The sequence below is a fragment of the Mycteria americana genome, chromosome 4 (genome assembly GCF_035582795.1).
Source record: "Mycteria americana isolate JAX WOST 10 ecotype Jacksonville Zoo and Gardens chromosome 4, USCA_MyAme_1.0, whole genome shotgun sequence".
In the NCBI taxonomy this organism is placed as follows: domain Eukaryota; kingdom Metazoa; phylum Chordata; class Aves; order Ciconiiformes; family Ciconiidae; genus Mycteria; species Mycteria americana.
Window position 1 is genome coordinate 77,325,822 of NC_134368.1, and position 20,334 is coordinate 77,346,155.

Below are 20,334 nucleotides of genomic sequence, written 5' to 3' on the forward strand. Positions count from 1 at the left end.
TTAAATGGGACAGATTTTAATTATTGTTGATTCTTAATTACACTAGTCTACAGAATATATGAGTCAGCAACAGACTGTATTAAGTCACTTACACTCCCTATTTTGACATAGATTCTTCTGGGGTGTTGATTTCTCTTTCATTTTAAACTATTACAATGAAACTGAAATGTAGATTCTAAAGGAGGGTGATTTTTTTTTTTTTTTGTTATTTGCTCAGCTTAGAGGGGTAGGCAAAACCATATGGAACTACAATGCAGGTCTGATTTTATTAAATCCTGAAAAATTCGGGAACAGCTTGGGTAATTGGACAAGTTTGAGTAAGCTGTTCTGATTTTCCTCCTTTCCTAGTTATCCCTTTGTTTCCTTTGTAATGTATTAAGGAGTCCAATTTTTCAACCATTTCACTAGCTTCCTTTTTCTGATATCCCAAGCATATATTCTAAGAGCAAAACATATTACAAAATAGTTCTAAATCTCTCTGCTCGAAGTAGCTAAAAAAATTAGTTCAATATCTCTAAATATTTAAAGAGAACAATATAGAGAGAAGCTAAAAAGGAGGAGGAATGTGACCTGAAGGTTAGTATTTTTCCAGCCTATACATTAAACAGATAATATCCTTCCAGATATCTATTTGTTCTTCTGTTTTGCCTTCTAGCACCCACTTTTTCTTAAATATAAGCTCTTCCCCCTTTTTTTTTGAATGGTGCTTCATTTGTTTAGGTAGCAAGTTGTCAGTGCTGGAAAGAACAGGAGATCTTCATCTCCACTGTATTCATCTTGTGCTAAATGAGTTTTCACATGTATCCCTGTACGCTCTGTTTATGACACTTCAATGCAAGTTTTACAGAGAAGTTAAGTCTGTTAAAAAGTCATCGTTTCAGGATATAGTTGGATTCCGGCCAAGGATTTAGCCCCAGTGTCAGTGGTAAGCTGGAGTCCTACCTCTAAGCATATTCTCCGGTGGCATTTGCTGTACCACAATGGTTAGGATAGAGCTGCAGGGTCCTTCTAAAGTGTAGGACGATTTACACAGGCACTGCAGCCCTCTTTCCATTCTGAAAAGGATTTTCACTGCAAGTTTTCTGCTTTGGAACGGATGATCTCTCTTTTTCTAGGTGACTGGTATGAACAGCTTTATCCCCTGGTGATTACGCTGAAGGACTGCATGGGAGAAGTGGTGACCAGGGCGAAGCAATCAATGGCATTTGTTCTGCTCCAGGAACTTGCCTGTGGTTTGCCACAATGTTTGATGCTGACCCTAAGAAGAGACATCGTCTTTAGTCAAGCAGTAGGTTGTCTTGTGTCACTTACCTCCTACTGTTGCTATAATTAAGCATACTATTCATGTCGGTGTTTGTGTTTTTCTTTTTTGTTGTTGGTTTTTTTTTTCTTTTTCCAATTCAGCACAACTTTTTCATATATTTTCCATTACATCCACTTAAATATTTTATAATATGATAGAGAAATTAATAGTAAATGGAAATCCATAGTAACTGTATCACTGAGTTAGAGAAGCAGGTCTGCAATGGACTGGAAAAGGCTACCTTCTCTGCCTTTTGCACAAAGAAGGATCCATAAAGCTATTTCTAGTCTTTCTAGATTACATGCCAGTATTCTCACCCACAGGTGAAGTTCTCAATTCTAGCCTTGAATATTCCTTGCTGCTATTCAAGCTAGGTATTTTTTTCTCCTGGTCACCTTGGAAATGAAGAACAGATTATTTGTTTTCAGCTTGTAGCAGTATTTTATGTGTTTGAAGACTATTAGCATGTCTCTTCTCAGACTTGTCTTCTCTTGGTAAATAACTGAAGTTCTTTTGATCTTCTCCTGTAGATCATGTTTTCCAGATAGATTTTTCTTGAAATGAGTCATCTAATTTCTCCCTTAAGTTATATGTTTTTCCTAACATAATTAAGGAGTTAGGGTGCAACTGCCAAGGAGATTCAGTTGCATTAGGTGCCCAACTGCTTTCAAATCCATCATAATTCACAGCCTTATGTGTTTATAGCCTGCCAACGGGGGTTCTGGTCTTGCTTATGTCAAGTATAAATAACACACAATGCCACAAAACAAATGAAGCTTATCTAATGTAAAATAAGGGACTATTTCACTGCTTTTGACACCAAAAATTGCCTCAATAATATATTAATATGAAATTATGTATGTAGTCACTAAACAGAAATGTCTATGCTGTTTTCTCAAATATCTAAATATTACTTGTGTTGTGTATAATGATAACAAGCCTCATTTTAACTATGTTATGACAGCACGTCTGTTAATTTCACATTTTTCATTGTCTTTGTAGCTCGCTGGATTGGTCTGTGGGTTTATAATCAAATTGCACACAGGTTTACATGATCAAGGGTTTTTACAACAGCTTCATACTGTTGGATTGCTTGTGCAATATGAAGGACTCCTTAGTACGTATAGTAAGTATTGTTCTTGGACAAAGTTCCTTATGCATCCAGACCAGAAGTGTACCCAGGAGGTTCTTATTTTAACCTCTGTTCTGCTTCCAGTAATTTGGCTTATTGAATCAACAAATATTGTCCTTAGGAGACAGTAGGCTTCCATATAATAGCACAGTTGAAGTCATTGATACTGTGTTGTCAGTTCTGCATCAAAAATTACTCATTTATTTTATTCTCAATTCCTCTGAGAACACTAGTTGCTAATTATTGCATGCAGAGTGCTGAACTACATTGTCTTAAATACAGGAGACTCCTTCCTCAGTACAGCTAGGGGAACTTTCGGTTTTAATAAAAACTGTCTCCATTTGTATAGGCATTTGGCCTGACCCAAAATAGCAGGTTTATAAAGCTAACCCAAACAGCAGATTGAAACAGTTACTGAACTCTGTCAGCCTCTGCCCTGACCACACCAGTACTGGTTATGTGAATATAGCTTGAAAACTATTTGATTCCTAGCTTGTTACAGATGCCCTCATTTGATAGGTATTAAAAAGGACATTTGGAGCGAGAAACTGCCGTATGTTTCAAAATGCTTTGAACTAGATGTATTGGAATCCTTCCCCAAATTAGAGATTTTGACCAAAGTAGAGGGATTTAGCATTTGTGCAGCTCTTTAATGCACAGGCAATTGCAGATCCTCACTTGGAGATTGCTGTCAGGCTCCCTTTTGCGTGATACTCGTTGTTATTCTCAAAACCTTTGTCCTCCACCAGCAGGACATCTTTAAAAACACTTTCAGAATAGACAAAAATGGCTTTTCTGAGGTTATTCTATGCACATATAGAGCAGGCTGATTTTCAGAGGTGCTTAATTCTCATAGTTATCATTTAGGCCACAGAGAATTGTCAGCAGTTCTAAAAATCAGTCTGCTTTTATGTAGGTTACTTTAATGTGGATTTAGGGCTGTGATTTTTAGATGCACAGACTGGAAAATATAATCCCCGTATTGCTTTACTGTAACCTATTCAGTGGCTGATCTGTCTACTCTGTTAATAACCTCTGTAATCTTACCATATAGGTGAAGAAGCGGGGATGCTAGAAGACATGGCTGTGGGAATTTCAGATTTGCAGAAAGTAATGTTTAAAGTCATTGAAGCCAAATCAGAAGATTTTTTGCCTGTTATAACTGGAAGGCGGTAAGAACTTTGTTTCCTGGAGCCCATGGCATGTAGTTTTAATCTCTGGCAGACGAAAACCCTCATAATGGTTTCTTGTTGCTGAGTTCTATTATATGGAAAGTGCAGCAGTTTTACTTTTCATGAGGTCAATGGACATGTAATGAGGTAGTAGGGATTTGTAAAGCTAGTAGTAATATGGGCTCTGGGTTACTTTCCTGCTGAAAAGCTAGAAATTCCAATTGTATTAATACAAATTAATCAAAACAGCGTCTGGGTTGTGCAGAGTTTCTGTTGTATTTTTCATATAGAGATACTGAATCAAAGAGAAGTGACAAGGTCAGTACTTACCAAAGTGGCCTCTAACTGAAGAAACCTTGTTTTTGAGGTGTCCAGAACTTGTATTTCAGTGTGACAAATGAAATTGCATTTCTAAGGGTTAGGCCTTGATTGTCTTATAGAAACTGAAAAACTCGGATGCCAAAACTTGGTGGTCACTTTTGAAAAATGAAGCCTGTCTTAGTTGCTGAAGATCATGCAGGACACAGGCAACCTCAGAAATCCTTGCATAAAGCCACTAATACGTTATGCATCTCACATAAGCACTGCTGAATATCAGGACATAAACTGAAATACTTCATTAATTGAGGCTATAAGAGGGTTAACAAGATTGTTACACAGGAGGAATGGGTTTTTCATCTTCATTATTATTCTAGTCTGAAGCTCCAAATGTTTTTACTTTTGCAGAAATCACTTCCTTAATAGTATAATTATTCTTAAGATGACTGTAAATTAAATTCAGCTAAAAGCAGCAACTTTTAGAAAAGATATGTTTCCTCTGAAGGGGGCTTTCACCACTGATTTACTTAATTATTCTGGATGATTCACTCTCATCCTATGGGCCTTCCAAGAAAGGATTGAAATAAATAGCAGGAAGGCCGGAGTATGATAGGCAGCACATCGGGAATAATTAAGAATAATTATGGTGTGTAGATAAAACAGAAGAAGTACATCCTTTGTAAATCACAGCAGTCAAAAATCTTGAAAAATCCAGCAGCTACATTTACTGGCTTGCTGCCATTACTGCAGTACACTGAACTGTCACGCTAGGAGGTCCTGGGTTTGAAAGAGACTCGAGCTTTAAGCTGCCTCAGGCATTCTGGATTGATGGAGTAGTCAGTCTTTAGGAAGAAGAGTTACTGCCTGTGATTGCTGTACTGTACTTACTGGCAGGTATTCACTGGATGGAATCGGTATCAGACAAAAAAAAAAATCTTTAAGGCTTATGTGGAGGAGCCCCATTCCTGTTAGAGCTGTGATGAGACAGGTCCTATCAGACAGCATTGGAAGTCAACCATAAAAAGAGAAGACAGTGGAAAACCTAGTTATTTTCTAATTAATGTTTAAAAAACCCACAATTTTTAGATCGTTTTGGTTGTTACATGGTGTGGCTCGATAAAATGAGACTAAAAGGCTGCAGAAATGCAAGACAGAAAATTAAGCTACAAATTCTTATCTTGCAGAGTCAGAGTATTCACTTGTAATTGTTTTTTCTAGCGAAGTGCTTAAGACTGAGACTCTATGTACCCAAACGAATCAATCCAAGGAGCAAGGCATTGACTAGCAGTGCGCTAACCTGCTGATGTGGGTGGCTGACCCCGACCATCCAGGTGCAGTGAAGTTCTGTTCAGGCACTCAGGTTCTTTTATTATAGGCAAAAGTAGTTAACACTTACTTTTAGAAAATTCTTTGATAGAACGTATTTGATTGTGATGCCTCAAAGTTCATGTGCACAGGGCTTGATACCATGTTTTCAATGAAGCCCAAGGTCGGACTAGCACTTACAGCCACATGGAAGTGACCTAAAAAGTTGTCACTTAGCTGAAAGAAGAGCTGGGTAAAGCACCTCCCAGCTGAGACGCAGTGACTGACCAGGTGTGCATTTCTTTCTGTTACAAAGCAAAGGTTGTTTTGTGTTTGTTGCAATGAACTAAGAGTGGGCGATTTCAGCCAACGGCAAGTAGCTGCAGGGTCCATGGCCAGTAGCTGCAGGGTCCGTGGCCTGCAGCTGCATGGGGGTGATTTTTAGAAGCCTTCTAACAGGACTGCAAGTGTTTGTCTGTCTTCATATGTGATAGAGAATAACAAATATTAGAGAATAAGGCAAATAAAGTCAAAGAAAGGGATATTCTTAAGCAGTCCTGTTTTAGTGAAATCATATACACTTAAATATTTAATACCTAAATTTATACAATTAATTCTGAAAGAGATGATGATTTATTAGTTACTCTCTTAAACATGCTGGATTCCTTCACCTTGTTTTCCTTGAGAGATCATTAAATGTTGAAAATTATGTACTGATTTTTCCTTCACATTGGAAAATGTAGTAGCTGCCTCATCCATCTCATGCCAAAATCACCTGCTATCTCTGCACTGAGTCTAACCATAAAAGAAAGAAACTACATGGTGATAAAATTTACTGCTGTATTACTGTTTCTTGTTTAAGTAGAAGCATAGGACTTGTAAGATTTTTGGTAAATTAATGTCAAACAACTCCTCCAGATTTCAGCGTTTGAATTCTTTTTCTCCTCCACCCCCACCCCCCACCTGACTTCAGTACCACTCCTGGACTTTCTAGACAGCTCTCTGTCACAGCCTGATAGCCTTTTCCTTACATGATCAGGAGTGAGTTGTTTTCATTGTGCAATTGGTTACAGATTTTTAAAAGTTACCTAGGATTATCTCTGAGACTTCAAAAAATGTTTTGAAAAAGAAAAAAAAAAAAGAGCAAGGGGAAGCTCTCACATGGTACTGATGTTAATTTATCACGCTTAAAGGTCAGCAATTCTCAATGTTCTTTCACACGCTGAAAGATTTGTAGTGATTTTGGGGGTGTGAAATGTAGCAATGCAGTGATTTGGTGGCATTTCGATTCAGTAGCGTATGCTCTTTGGATTAGACTAAACCAACATTTCTTCTCAACCTCCTGAAAGCACTCCATCACAGGAGAATGTTCTGGTAGCCCTTGACAGCAGCTAGGAGCACTCACATGCAGGCTGAGAACGAATGCTGCTATGCAAAGATCATCTGTACGGAGTTCTCTACTGTCATCCTTGCTAACTCTCTATTTCCTTCACATGGGTGACTTAATTAAACAAAACACAAACCAAACAGACTTATCTGGGGAGTAGAACTATTTCCTGTTTTTTCCCTTCCCCCCCACCCGAGACGAGTATCCTTCGCTCAAAACTGATAAACCCCCTCAGTAGGGAGCATCTGGCATTTGCTCAAAGATTACACGCTAGTTCTAGCCCATACCAAAGCATATGCTCTTGCCCTAGCTGAATGTAATTAGTTTTCAGTCACAAGTCTGTACCGGTTCCGTTTCATTTGTTCTCAGATATATGGGCAGGGGAGAGGTTCAAACACGACCGTTAGCTCTTCTGAGCTGAAGCTATTTATCTGAACACCCACTCTGAGGTAGTGCCACTCATCCCTCCAGCTGGCAAGGGTGTCAGAGCTACTGCAGAAACTGCCCTTTTTCTTCAAGGTTTTCTGCCTTTTTTTCCCCCAAATCCTACATGTGGGTAATCCAGATTGTATTTTAATTCTTTAGCAAGCACATGATTCGTTAAAATAAGGGCTGGGGGGGACACTTCATGATAAGTTATATTAATAGGTGCAAACAGTTTTCCATCTTAAGTTTACATGCAAAAGTTGTGTGATTTCCTAGGCCTGGTTTCTGTAGGTAGGATATAGATCCTCCTTCCCCGCTGTTGCTGTAATACTCTTCCTTCTTGGTGGTATACCAAATGTGCTCTGCAGGAGAGAAAATTTCAGTCTTCGTTATCAGTTGGCCCTCTTTGAATGATTAAAATGCCGAATCCTGGAGACAAATGGATTTGCTTCTAGTCTGGTCTTTTTTTATTAGACTGATTGCTCTAATACCAGAAAGAAAGCTAATAAAAACTAAGTTAACAGCATGCCGTTGTTTCTGTCGTGGGGTCAGGCATCAAGCCTCAAAGACAGGTGAAATTCAGCTAGAGGGTTCCACATGATCAGAATTTGGACTGGCAGCCAAAGTAACATGTTTTTCATAAAGTCAGACCAAACACAAACATAAAATCAGAACTGCTATATATCATATCCCTTCTCCTAAAATAGGATTCATGTTTGTGTAATGAGCCTTCAATTATTATCTTCACACAGTCAATTTTATTATTGGTGATGTTTTCTATCCCTGGGGAGAAAATCCAGCCACTGAAGAAAATGGGAGTTTTGCTTTGGGTTTTTGTGAAAGGTTTTTGCTCATATTACATTTAGAGTGGATACAGGATCAAGTTGTGACTTCTGAAAGGAAGTTGGTTTTGTAACTCGGCAAGATGCATTTGAAGAGTTGAGGTGTTCTTATTGAAATTTTGGTAGCAGAAGACTTTTTTACTGCTTTCATCTTTATTCCTATTTTCACGTCAGGAAAGAAGTCAGTATCAAGAGTGTATAATTATATATACCTGCTTTTTTCCATATAGCTTTGTTATGCTCTTAAAACAAGCAAGCTGAATTGTCACATTTTATGGTTCGATACAATTAAGGGGAAGAGGGGGGAACTGATTTATAAGTCTACATGTTCTCTATAATTTAGGAAGGTTATAATTTCAAGCAAACCAATCAATATTCCCACCCTTATTCTTCTTTTTATTTTTCCTAGTGAACATTATGTTATAGAGGTCCAGCTTCCAGCGAAGATGTTTGAGTTGCTGCCACAAGAGATTAAAGAAGGAAAGCTACTTCGCATGTATCCAGTACTCTTTAATGTTGGAATCAATGAACAGCAAACACTTGCAGAGAGGTAAGAAAAAATCATGTTTCGTTTTCTGTCCAAGTATGCCATGCTATACAGGATACCTCTCAGGATTAAAAATAAATCTTTTTTGTTATTTGCTCTTGGACCATCTCACATTGACTCAGTGTGTATTTTAAAAAATATTAAAGGAAATAAGCACAAGCTATGAAGCAATGCAAAATAATGAAAAAGTCCAAGTGAAGATATGACCATATGCAGGACTTTATTTCACAGAGTCAACACCAAGTTTCCTTTGGATACAGATATAAAATGGATTTCTGTTTCACGGATGTTGAAATTTGTTCATATACAGTACTTTGGCCTTCACAAACATGAGTTTGAAAATTTGAAATAACTATTATCTTAAAGGTGGGGTTGAAGATGCTGAACAAGTCGTAAGCTAGAAAGGGATTGTTTTTCTCAGCTTTTTAGGGCTTTTTTCCAGGACTGAGGAGTGGTGTAGTTAATAATGGGAAATGTGTTAGTAATATGTTTGCAGAAAGGCTGATGAAGGCTGATGTTAAAGTTCTGATATGTTAATATTACTCCTCTGAAAAGATTGCTGGAAACTAATTAATTAGTACAATAATAGTCAAAGTTTCACCCACCTATTAATTTTCTCTTCCAAGAGAAGGATATCTGTCGGTCATGTTAAATTACCAAGTTTGTGCAGTGCTAAATCTGTAAGGTAGACATCAACAATGAGACAGCTACTTTTTTTTTTTTTTTAACTGGTTTTATTAACAGAGCATCCAAGAGACATAATACATATCTTTAGATTGCATTCACTACAAACTCAAAAGCAAAAGTGTAGCTGGGGAAATAGAGGGAGACGGTGAAAAACCGTTAACCTAGACACTAGGCAAGAAGTTAAGCACAACAGGAGTTTCACATCCTGTTCTTTGTAGACAGCAGAGTAAAAGGAGTCTTTTAAGGCAGACTTCTAAGGAATGCCATCAGGTAGCTTTGTGGATGTTTATGGGAGACTTCTTCGAGTTGTGAGTGGTGATGTGTGAGAAAATTAAGGTAGACAGTTGAAATGGGAGACATAGGCTGAATCAGAAGAGAGTAAAAACTGGCATTTTACTAGCGAAAGAGTTGAGTAGTTGGTTAGAGACCTTGAAACATTCTTGAAAACGAAAATAGCTTATTCTTGATGCCATAAAGAAGGGAAACGTGATGCTATGAGAGGAGTGACATGGCCACAGTGATAGCATACAAAACCAACAAAATCAGTAGTGACAGTTGTGACTAGGACACGTCACATTTTTCCAAAATCAGAGAAAAGGAGTACGCAATAACCAAGAAGCAAGTTTGTGAGAGCTTACATGGGTGGGATAGGCAGGAAGGACTATATATTACAAATGTCCTGAAGAAAGATTTGGCAAGATTTAGAAATAGCCTGGATGTGTGGGGACTTGTAGAGGTGTCGGTATGAAAAGATGTCTGGCTTGCAGGTGGAGTGGCAGGAAGAATGATAGCATTGTTCACAATAGTGATTTCACATTGTGCACAAAGAAAGCTATGAGGAAAAATTAATATATGTATATCTATAAGTATTGATATATATTAATATCTATATCTATCAAGCAAATCAAGTTGGATTATTCCATGCAGAAAGAGCTTGTCCACATGCACTTACAGGTGCAAACATTAGACTTAATTCAAAGTATTGCTTAACTCCTAAAGCTGCACATTTGTCTTTGAGATTGGAAACACTGCACATGCTTTTTGGTAAAAAGTATTTTTTGTGGGAAAACGAATATGAGAATAGAAATAAGGTTTTGTGATAAATTTCTAGATAACGTTACTTTATTAGATGCAAACATCTCTTCTCTCAGTAAAGCACAGTTGAGAATATATCTGGTTTAAAAGAATTACTCTCATGTGACAGAGCAGCAATGGCTACTGAGGAAGTAGCCGAGTCTCTTTCCTCCTTGGTCCATTTAAATATTTGATTCCCTTCTGCATTATGCAGCAGTACATTTAGTATCTTCTGATTTGTGTCCCCTTTTGTCTACCTGAATTTCTCACTTAACCTGTCCATGCCTCTCTGTACTCCTCCATTTCTTTTTCCGTCTTCCTTTTCTTCATTTCAAGGCTATTGTAAAGATACGTTGCAAAAACTTGGCCCTAACTGCCTAAGGGCCATTCCTGTCTTTACATTCATTCACGTACACAGGTAGAAGTACCAGGAGAGGGGCTTTTGGGGGTTTTTTTAGCCTATGAGAAACTTGGCTGTTGTAGAAACTTTGGTCTCGGAGAGAAAGATATTTGCCCGTATAGCTATAGTCAGTTCATGGATAAGCATAATGACATGCTGATGTTGTCTGGGTTTGCTGTGAGGTGCAGAATAATAAGGATCTGGGCGATGTGTTCCCAGCAGACGTGACTGCTGTGAGAAACCCCGTAACATACTCTTGAGCCAGCTGCAGCACTGTAGAGCAGCTACTGAGGTCTGTGTGCCGCAGCAAGCTTAAATACGGACAGCTCAAGTCAGCTAGCCTGCGGGTCGCAACTCTGTGAAGCTTAATGGTGAAATCACCCGCTCAACAGCAGAGAAATGGTGCTCTCATTAGTTTCAGATACAAGAAACCAAGGTAACTAAGAGCTCAGGAGCAGCGTAGGGCAGAAGGGGCCCAGAGAAGTAATCAATTTGACTATTTATAGCAAATATTCTCAGACCAGAGCAGAAATTAGTTCTTCAGAAGGTTTTCCACCTGACCCTTGCATGTCTTCCGTCTTGTGTGGCTTCAGTATTGTCCAGCTCTGGTAGAAATTAATATACCCAAGCAACAGCAGCAGTAAGAGATGTAGGAGTTTGTGTTCTCTGCCTGTGGTGCCATTTGAAATTCCCACAAAGAGCCCTTGCATTTATTCAGGATTTGTGAAGGGAAAAAGAATGTGTGTTTTATTGAATGTTTGTCTGTAAATGGATTACTTTGTCCATAAGTTTTTGGAAGAATTATCCTTGAGTGATGACCTCATTCCCAAATATTAGCTCCAAAGCACAAGAGATTTGCAACGGTACATTTGACAAAATCTAGTACATTCAACACTAGGAAAAAAAAAAAATTGAAGTTATCTCTTTATGCAAAGAAATCAATCTGAAGAACAATTTAGCTTTGTTTTTGGGGTTGGGGGTTTTTTTCATCATTTTACTATGCTTTTTCATAGGTTTGGAGATACCACTTTGCAGGAAAACATTAACCAGGAAAACTTAGAACTTCTAAAAGAATATTACAAGCTGTTTACGGAAAAAATGCCTCCTGATTGTGAGTACAAAACAATGGAATATCCAAATGGCTTTGAAAAGGTTTGCTAGGTGAAAGATTATAAGTTAGTAATATTAGCACAATATTAGTGTGCAGCTTTTAGATTTAGGCCTCAATCCCATAACTCGTTCCATAAAGTTAAACACTTTGTGCCTGTACACAGCCCTGCTGAAGTCAGGAGTGATTGCAGGCCCAAGGCCATAGCAGAAACCACAGGGAGAGTGAAACAGAGTAATGATGAACTAAACAGCTCTTTTAAATTATTAATATAATATGCTTTTTAATATTTCAAGTAGAGGACAGTCTGTACTTACTATATTTGTGCAGAAATACTTGGTGGGAATTTTCATCAGTTTCAGTCACTCCCTCCATTCTTACTTTGAATATGTATTAAGGTATGGCAAGCCACTGAGAAATCTGCAGATGCAAATACAAGCAATGAGCCACATCATAATGTCACTGATATTAATAGCATGATTCCATTAGAATAGGCCCTATATTCCAATTTTATAGAAATTTGGTATCTTGAACATTACATTCTGTTATTTTGATTGTTGAAAGCGAACACTGAAAAGACCATTTGTATCAGTCTAATCCTGTTAAAGTAGTCTTAATGCCTAAACTATATTCCCAAATGTTGCATATTTTACAGCCTGATTTTAAATAGCTTGGATTTAGGTCTCTGCTCCTTCCCCTTGGGTAATGGGGTGCAAATCTTTTGAACCTCAAGATCTATCCTACATCTATCATCCTACAGGACATGTGTGTAACTCCTCATGGTGAATACTGCTGGTTAAAATCCCATGCAAAGCTTCTGTTTGCTTACAGAACACCTTGTGTTGATTACTTTTGCAAATTATCCGTTACATGTATGTACTTGTAGTTATATGTAATGTGTCACTGTATACGTGTACACGTTTATCTTTTATATCGGGATGATTTTCATTTGTTAATAATTTTGATAGAAGTGAAAGCTCTGTTCCTAAACGGTGCCCACCCATCCACCCACGTCTCTAGTATTTCTAGGATTTCTACAGAGAAAGTCATACAAGAAGTTAGTAATTAATTTAGGGGAATCCTGCCAAGAAAGCTTCCTGAAAAACTAACCTCATCTGGGGTTAGGTCTAAGGTATATCTGCTACCTCATAAATGGATCTGATTATATAAAAGCAAAAATTTGCATGCAGATAGTATTGGCTGCTTTTCATTAACAGAAACTAACCTTGTACTGTCTTCCTGCAGAAGGATTATTAGTGAGCCACACAGTCTTCCTGGACTTCTTCCAGGCCGTGCAGGCTTTTGAGAACTACACTTGTCTAATTCATCGGGTTTTTTCTGGTTATTATTACTGTCTTGCTTTTTCTCTACCTCTAAGATCTGAGTCTGTTCTTTGTCCAAATTTTTACAGAATGCAAAGCACCTTCTGGTTCCATTGCCCTTCCCAGTAGCTCCCTGCTGTTATACAGAATCACTCTTACAGATTCGAGGAATGTGCCTTTTAAACCAGCTCCCTGGAAGAAAGTGAAGCTCTCCAAGTTGTTCAGCTGGGAGAGAACTTCAATTCCTCCCCTGTTCCCCCACCTCTGTGCTCAAGTTCTTAGGAAGATAAACCTCCATCCAAGCCGGCAGCAGCCCTGGTGGTGTGGCCAAGTGAGAGCCGTTCAGTATTGATGGCTCCTTGGTGGTTTTGTCAACCTTTCCAGATAGTTTCCTGTAGTGCCAAATCCGTGCTACAAAACAAATGCAGGACCCGGTTCACAAAGCTGTTAGTTACAAATAGTCCTCGTAAAGCCAGACAGAGTCCGTGGACTCACAGCCCTCTTGGCCAGGCTGTTGCCTCCACCATCCTTAGGCAGCCTCCCTTGCCTGCTCCTTCGTTCATACATTCCGTGTCAAAAAATTCCATTTTCCACTCCCATAAAGGTATTGCCACCTTTGCTATTAGTTTTTCTCTGATCTCTGTAATTCCCATTGTCAATAATATTCTAGCTTTCTCTCTATTCCCAATTATTATAAGTCTCCAGCTGCATGTAACTGCATATGCCAAACACTGACTTTCTATCTTCTTTTACATGAATATGCACTCTGTCACGCTCTTGTTTCTTAAACTCTGACACTCTCTTGTTTCTTAAACTCTGACACTCTCTTGTTTCTTAACCTCTTTAATTCTCTAATAGGAAACTCTGAAAACAATAAATAACAATGTGCTCCCAGAAAAGATTCCTACCAAAAATGCCAACCAAATGTAATTCTGGTTTAGGCACCAAAATAGTACTGCTTTTATAGAATAGCTAATGATATTAAGGGTACAAAAATGTATGCTTGTTGTTTAGTCGTACATAATTAAAAGAAAAGAATGGCTTAGAACTCAATGTAAATAGCTGGAAGCATAAAATTGGAGAAACCTATGTTGCGCATGATATTCGGTGTTGCTGGTTTGATACCTAACTCCCACAGCAACATCAGTGTTGCAAAGTATTGTCCCATGTGAGAAGGGGGACGCATGCGAGGTTTAGAAATCCTGCAAGCAAATAAAGATTTTCTTCCATAGCATCATAATGCAGGTAGCAGTACATGCATTTTCAACATAAAGTCTATGAGTCTGTTTTGTACTTCCAGGCTTCTCCCCCTTACAATCTAAGAGAATGATTTGACGGTTTAATACTGCTTTGTGACACAAGGAATTTAAGCAATCGATCACGTCCAGTCAAGATGCAGCTCATTTGGCAATATTATAAATTAGGAGAATCTTGCTTTACCTATGGCGAAGTATCTCTCTGAGATGATGCATTTTCTGCTGTGAACCAAAGGAAAACTGCTTTGAAGCAATAAAATGTTTACCTAGTGATACATTCTCATAATCTGGAAGCATCTTTTTAGAGTACTCACTGTATGCTATGTGTTTTAAAGAAACAGATGCAGGATAAGTATCATAGTCTAGCAGGTTGTAACGTATTTTTATATGCTCTGCATTATCTAATTGTATGATCAGGAATTGTAATACACAGATAAAACAATCCTCATTAAGATTATTACAAAAGCTGTTTCAATGCACTTTTTCTGCATTTTTTTTCTTTTTGGCAGCACAGTATGAGTAAGGCAACTTAGACGTTTTTAGAATAGTTCTTTTTGAGTATATTTAAATTACTTCTTATTATGAATCATGGGTAAGGGAAACTACAGAATTCATTAGAGATAAAAGGTAAAAGCGTGTTGATAAGAGGGATCATTCCAGCTGTGATCAGGTTAGGAGAATGGATTACTGCATTAGTAGTTGCCTCATTTTTACTCTTTGAATTGAATATAAATCTTAGGGTTTGGGTTTGGGGCTCGGGTTGGTTTTTTTCCCCACTGGATGGAACGTCCTACTTTTTCTTGTTTAAACAATGTATCCATATATCAATTTGGTTTAATTTTGTTTCAACTGGTTCTGAGCCTTTCTTTCGTGATAACTATTATTAAATTTTTAAATTTCTTTTTACTTCACTACCATAAGAAGAAATCACTTCAAAAAACAGATTTTGGTTGTTTCTACTGATTTTCAAAACTAATGAAGATAAAGGTAACATTAGAACAAAACCCCCCTATATATACACACAAAACAGAAGAGCAAATTAAATTGCCTACTCTTGAATTCCCTCTAGACATCTATGATTAATAAAACTTCAGCTCAGCTGCCATACCCAGGGCAAGTAGGTAAAATTTTGGATTTTAAGTAAACCTGAAATTATTTTGTATTTCAAAATTAAAGTCCCATTTAATTTCAGACTGAGAATATCCTTTGTTAGATTGGGGGGGGGGGGGTATTTAGTGCTGTTTAACCCTCCTGTTATGTTATATTAGGAACTAAAGCATCATTTTAAAACAAAAATGAGATGTTCCATTTTGAAGACAAAAGCAAAATATTTTTACTTAAAAATAAAACAAATCATCCCATCTAAGCAGGTTTTAATACACTCAAGTTATTTCTCTACTCATTTCCATTGAATGTCTATAATAGTTGACGAATAGAACTACAGCGGAGATTTGAATGTTTTCACCACCCATTTATAAGATAAAAAGTGAAGACACTTTAATTTTCCATGGAGAAAATCTTAGGGAGGACAACCCAATACTTAGAAAGAAATAAGGTTTGCTTATTCCCTAAGTGTTTAGCTGGTGCTTTCCATCCTGTGTTTCCAAATAAGGCTGTAAATAATAGAGCTGTTCTTTAATATGGGCATTCTTTAGTCAGCACAACCCTATCATCAACCTTATCATAATGAGCAACCTTATAATCCTTTTTTTCCAGGTCTACCACATTTTCAAGAACAAAATGATTTAAAGGGATTGCTAGAAAATCTCCATCAAAATATCCAGGCCAAAAAGAGAAAGAATGTAGAAATCATGTGGCTGGCTGCAACGGTAAGCTCTCGTTTCAAATATGTTCACATGATGAACTAATTTTCACATGCCTGCTGATATTGTAAGTGCAATGGATTTTAAGGATATGATTGGAAAACTCCATGATTAAAGTAGGTAGATATGCTGAAATGGCTCTAACATTTCCACTCTGACGGTCTCTCATCCCACTCATGAATATATCTCTTCATCTTACACTTAAATTACAGCTGTTTTCTTTCTCTCACTTTCTTAACTGGTAGACTGGCTAGAATTCAAAGTGAGAGATGGTCTTGGTCACTCTGTTGTCCCCTACATCCTCCAGGTGCTTTTCTGCAGAGCTTCTCCTAGCCAGGCTGTCCGTGGCCTGTGCTGCTGCTCGGGGTTTTTTGTCCCAGATACAGGATTTTTCATGTATGTCGGCAAGTTGTGTAACAGGGTAAAAGAGGTTTGCTTTTTGTTTGGGGCATGTTTTTTCTTTAACTAACTGAGTCTGGTTTTAGGCAGAGGAATCCCTTCATCCCTAGTATGGGCAGAATCAATTCCTTGGATGATCAAGCATAGCTGTAAATATATCACCTCATATGAGAGAGACAATACAGTATTCAGCTACAGTATCTAACTTTTTTGTTTGTTCGTTTAAAATCATATCCATTCTTTGATAATATAAAATTTGGTTATTCAAAATATCTTCCTTTTATTGTTTAGTGTCCATAAGCCTTGAGGTGTGATGCAGGACATGATTACTTGCTCTGGTTTTTGTTTAATATTGCTGTGCTCAACTTTTGATTTTCTGTAATTAAGGTACTTATGTTTTATAAATAAGTGTTTAATTTATCAGTACAACTTTTAGTCAATCACCTTTTATGGGTTTTTTTAGCCAGTGTCACCATGACAGCCACTCCAAGGGCACTGATAGCAACACAAAATAAGCTAGATATGCAAAGGGCAGACGTTCAGACACAGGGAGAACACAAAGAAAAATGTTTGTCAAACAGTGACTAATACTATTTTGCTTTATTCACATAATTCCTTTTTGTTTCCTAATTCCATGGTTTTTGCACATACATATTAAAAAAAAAAAAAACCCAAACAAAACCAGCAACAACAAAAAACCCCCAACAAAACAACCCTTAGATGTTTATAAAGAGCTCAAGCTTTTCAGGAATGTGAAATTCAGCCAGGTAATTGTCTTAGTTTTAGAAAAGTACCCTTGGTAGCTCTGCCCATTTATACAAGCAGAGACGTGAGTCTTTGGTATCTACTGAAATTGAAGCAAAACCTTGTGTTCTGGTGAACTGTCAAATGTATATACCCTTCAAGGCAAATAAATATTTGATACAAAATATTAATAACATTTTCCATGACTTTTCATTATCACCAGGAGCAAGACAATATTACCTATGTCTTTGTATTAATAACACTGCTGTAATTTTTTGTATTGCTAATAACATTTTGCCTTGTGGTTAATAAATATTATCACAAGCTATTGCAGTATAAATCTGTGTGAGTAAAAATATAAGCTTTTCATGCAGTACTAGCTCTGCGAGTACTATGAAACATTGCATTTTAAAGAAGTAAAAGATAAATCAGTACAGGATAGTGTAAAATGAGCTACAAAGACTATGGCAAAATATACTTAATCTTTGGATGTAGAAAGTTGTCTTCTACCATCTATTCAGGATTCCCTGAAAATAACTTCATGGGTAAAAAGCATTCTTTAGACATACAAACTGTTTCAGATTTTTCCTTCACTGTATGCTATTTCTCTTTACATTACCTTACTGTAACCTTCTGAAATGAGTATTTCTGGAACCATTGATCTACACACTGTTATACTACGTTACATTTATTTATTGGAAAGGCATGATTCCCTGCTGTAAGGATATCACTTTGTTATTGCAGTAAGTAGATGTATGAGATTCTACATGGATATGCATATGTATCTGCACCTGCATGTAATCCCTGTTGTAATGGGACTGTGAGAATACATCTGCATTTTAAAAGTCAACTTTTGCAAATTGGTATCACAAACATTTCTTATTTTAAATATAATGGGACAGAGATGTAAATGTTATATCTTTTTATTTCCTAAGCTGCACCCTTCATCTTCTGTCTTACATCAGGAGAAATAATCAGAGTATTGATTTACCCTTGTTTTAGTCTTCACGGTTTTATACACTTTTATCATCCCTTCTTTAAACTTAATCACAATCCTAATCATTTAAATCTGTATTCAAAAGGGACTTTCTAAAGCTCTAATAAATGTTAAGTCTATTTCTCCTCCTCCTATATCTTCAATATATTTGGGGAAGAAGTGAGCAAAATTGAGGATAAAATTCAGGCTGGACACTAATCGTAAGCTGTGTGTTCTGATATGATGATATTACCATATATTCGGTATTGTCCCTTATTAGATTTCTAGAGCATCAGATCGTTGTGTTTGCCCATTTTAATTATTTACTTTGTTTAACTGCTGCTGCTTAGTGAACTGAGTTATTCTGAGGATTTATCTGGGCCAGCCTATCAAGTTAACCTACATTTCTCCTTAAATCAGAATCTAAGGATTTTTAAAATTTGTTTATTTAAGTTAACAGATTGTTTTCTATTTAATCCACTTTAAAATGATTGAGACATTTGTACTGAACTTCAATGCAAAATAAGCTTGTGGTTATGGTCATTTGCTTGTTGTACCTAGAATGCTTCTCAGTTCAAAGCTGACTCTCGCTAGCCAGCACTTTATATGTATGCTGTCAGCCCACATTGGGGATTTAGTCTTCCCTCCGCGCATCAGAGGCCATCGCTCATCCAGAATAATTAGCTGATTTTTTTCTTTGAATAGTCACAATGACTCATGGACTTCAAAATAGACTAATATAAAGAGAATTAATCTCTTCAATTAAGCAGTTAACTTCTTTCACAGCATTATCAGCCCTGCTTGATACTTTCTTTAAAAAACATCTTATAGTTCTTTGTTTAAATCCCAATGCAACTTTCCAAATTTTCAAACAGATTTAAGTTTTAAAATTTTGAATTATAAGGAGGGAAGAATCACTCACAGGTTCTTCTTTACTAGCCTGTACTTCTTTGGGTTCAAAGTTAGATTCAATTAATTAATTCCCTGGATTCAACTTTAGAGATCGCCCTTACCTTAAGTGCAAAGACCTTAAAGACCGTAAGTATTGTCTGAGCCATTGCTTTTAATAGAATTTCTGAGAATGCAATGGACGGATAAAAAAGTGCTTATTTGCTGAAGTGAGATTATGAAGATCATGTTCCAGTTTCATCCTGCAAGATCCCAAGTGAACACTTGATAGCCAAGCTGAGAAGTTCCTTAGGATGAGGCCTAACTGCTGTAATTTATTGCCTTGCCCTATTCTCATAGCCATTTCCTTTTCTGATACTGTTATAGCTGTGATTGTCCAGGGATAGGAGCAAGCAAAGCTGGGCAGAGGGCATTACCTTTTCTTAGGACAAAGTACATCAGGGGAAAGGTAGACCCATACTTGGGCACACCACCTGTCCTTCAGACTTTTCTTTTTCTCGTAAAGTATTGTTTGAACCCAAAGCATAAACTAATGGGCTGGTACAATGACAAATTGATTCTTAAGGTGAGAAATTATCTTTAAAAATATGTCATAGTTCCCTTATCCCTCATAATTTTGTCAAAATGTACAGAGTGACAGTAGACACTCCGTGGCAGGCATTTGTGTTAAGCTTTAATTGTTCTGGGTCACGCATTGAACAGTTTACCTGTTGAAAATAAAGACTATGTTTAAATTCAGTATATAGATAGATGTGTCTGAATCCATACCCTCACGAGGAGTTAGTCCTCTATATTCATGAATCTGAGCTAAAAAGGACTTCTCAAAGTTTTTCTTCATTTTTTCAACATTCATTAGGTGTTCAGACAATTAAGCCTTAATTGAATAGGGTGGTTGTCACAAACTGGGGAAAAAATGAAGCAACTTTTCCTTCTATAGTCTAGGCTAAGACACATACTTTTTATTTCAAGTTCAGGAAATCGGATGCAATGGTTTGGTAAGCTGTAGTAGGTGTAGACATTTTAGCGCCTTGTTTAAAATGCTTAGGACTAAGAATAGTAGATTATTTGGTTTTTGTTGGGTCCACCATCAGTTTCTTGCTTCACTTGAGGGGAGGAGGTGTTGGGGGTGAGCAGGAGAGAGACTTGATTGCGAGTGCAGTACAAGATTGTGTACAGCTCTCTCTTAACATCAGTAAGGGCTTCT

General features: G+C 37.3%; 1 protein-coding gene across 10 annotated transcripts in view; it reads left to right on the plus strand.

Moving 5' to 3' along the window:
• The window catches only part of INPP4B (inositol polyphosphate-4-phosphatase type II B), a 370,055-nt gene that overhangs the window by 276,381 nt on the left and 73,340 nt on the right, over positions 1–20,334 (plus strand). For all 10 annotated transcript variants that reach the window (XM_075501000.1, XM_075501001.1, XM_075501002.1 and 7 more), the window contains 6 exons: positions 1,116–1,288; positions 2,306–2,429; positions 3,490–3,607; positions 8,295–8,435; positions 11,607–11,704; positions 15,996–16,108. In XM_075501000.1, coding sequence (XP_075357115.1) covers positions 1,116–1,288; positions 2,306–2,429; positions 3,490–3,607; positions 8,295–8,435; positions 11,607–11,704; positions 15,996–16,108 — 767 coding nt within the window. The remainder of the gene's footprint in view (positions 1–1,115; positions 1,289–2,305; positions 2,430–3,489; positions 3,608–8,294; positions 8,436–11,606; positions 11,705–15,995; positions 16,109–20,334) is intronic.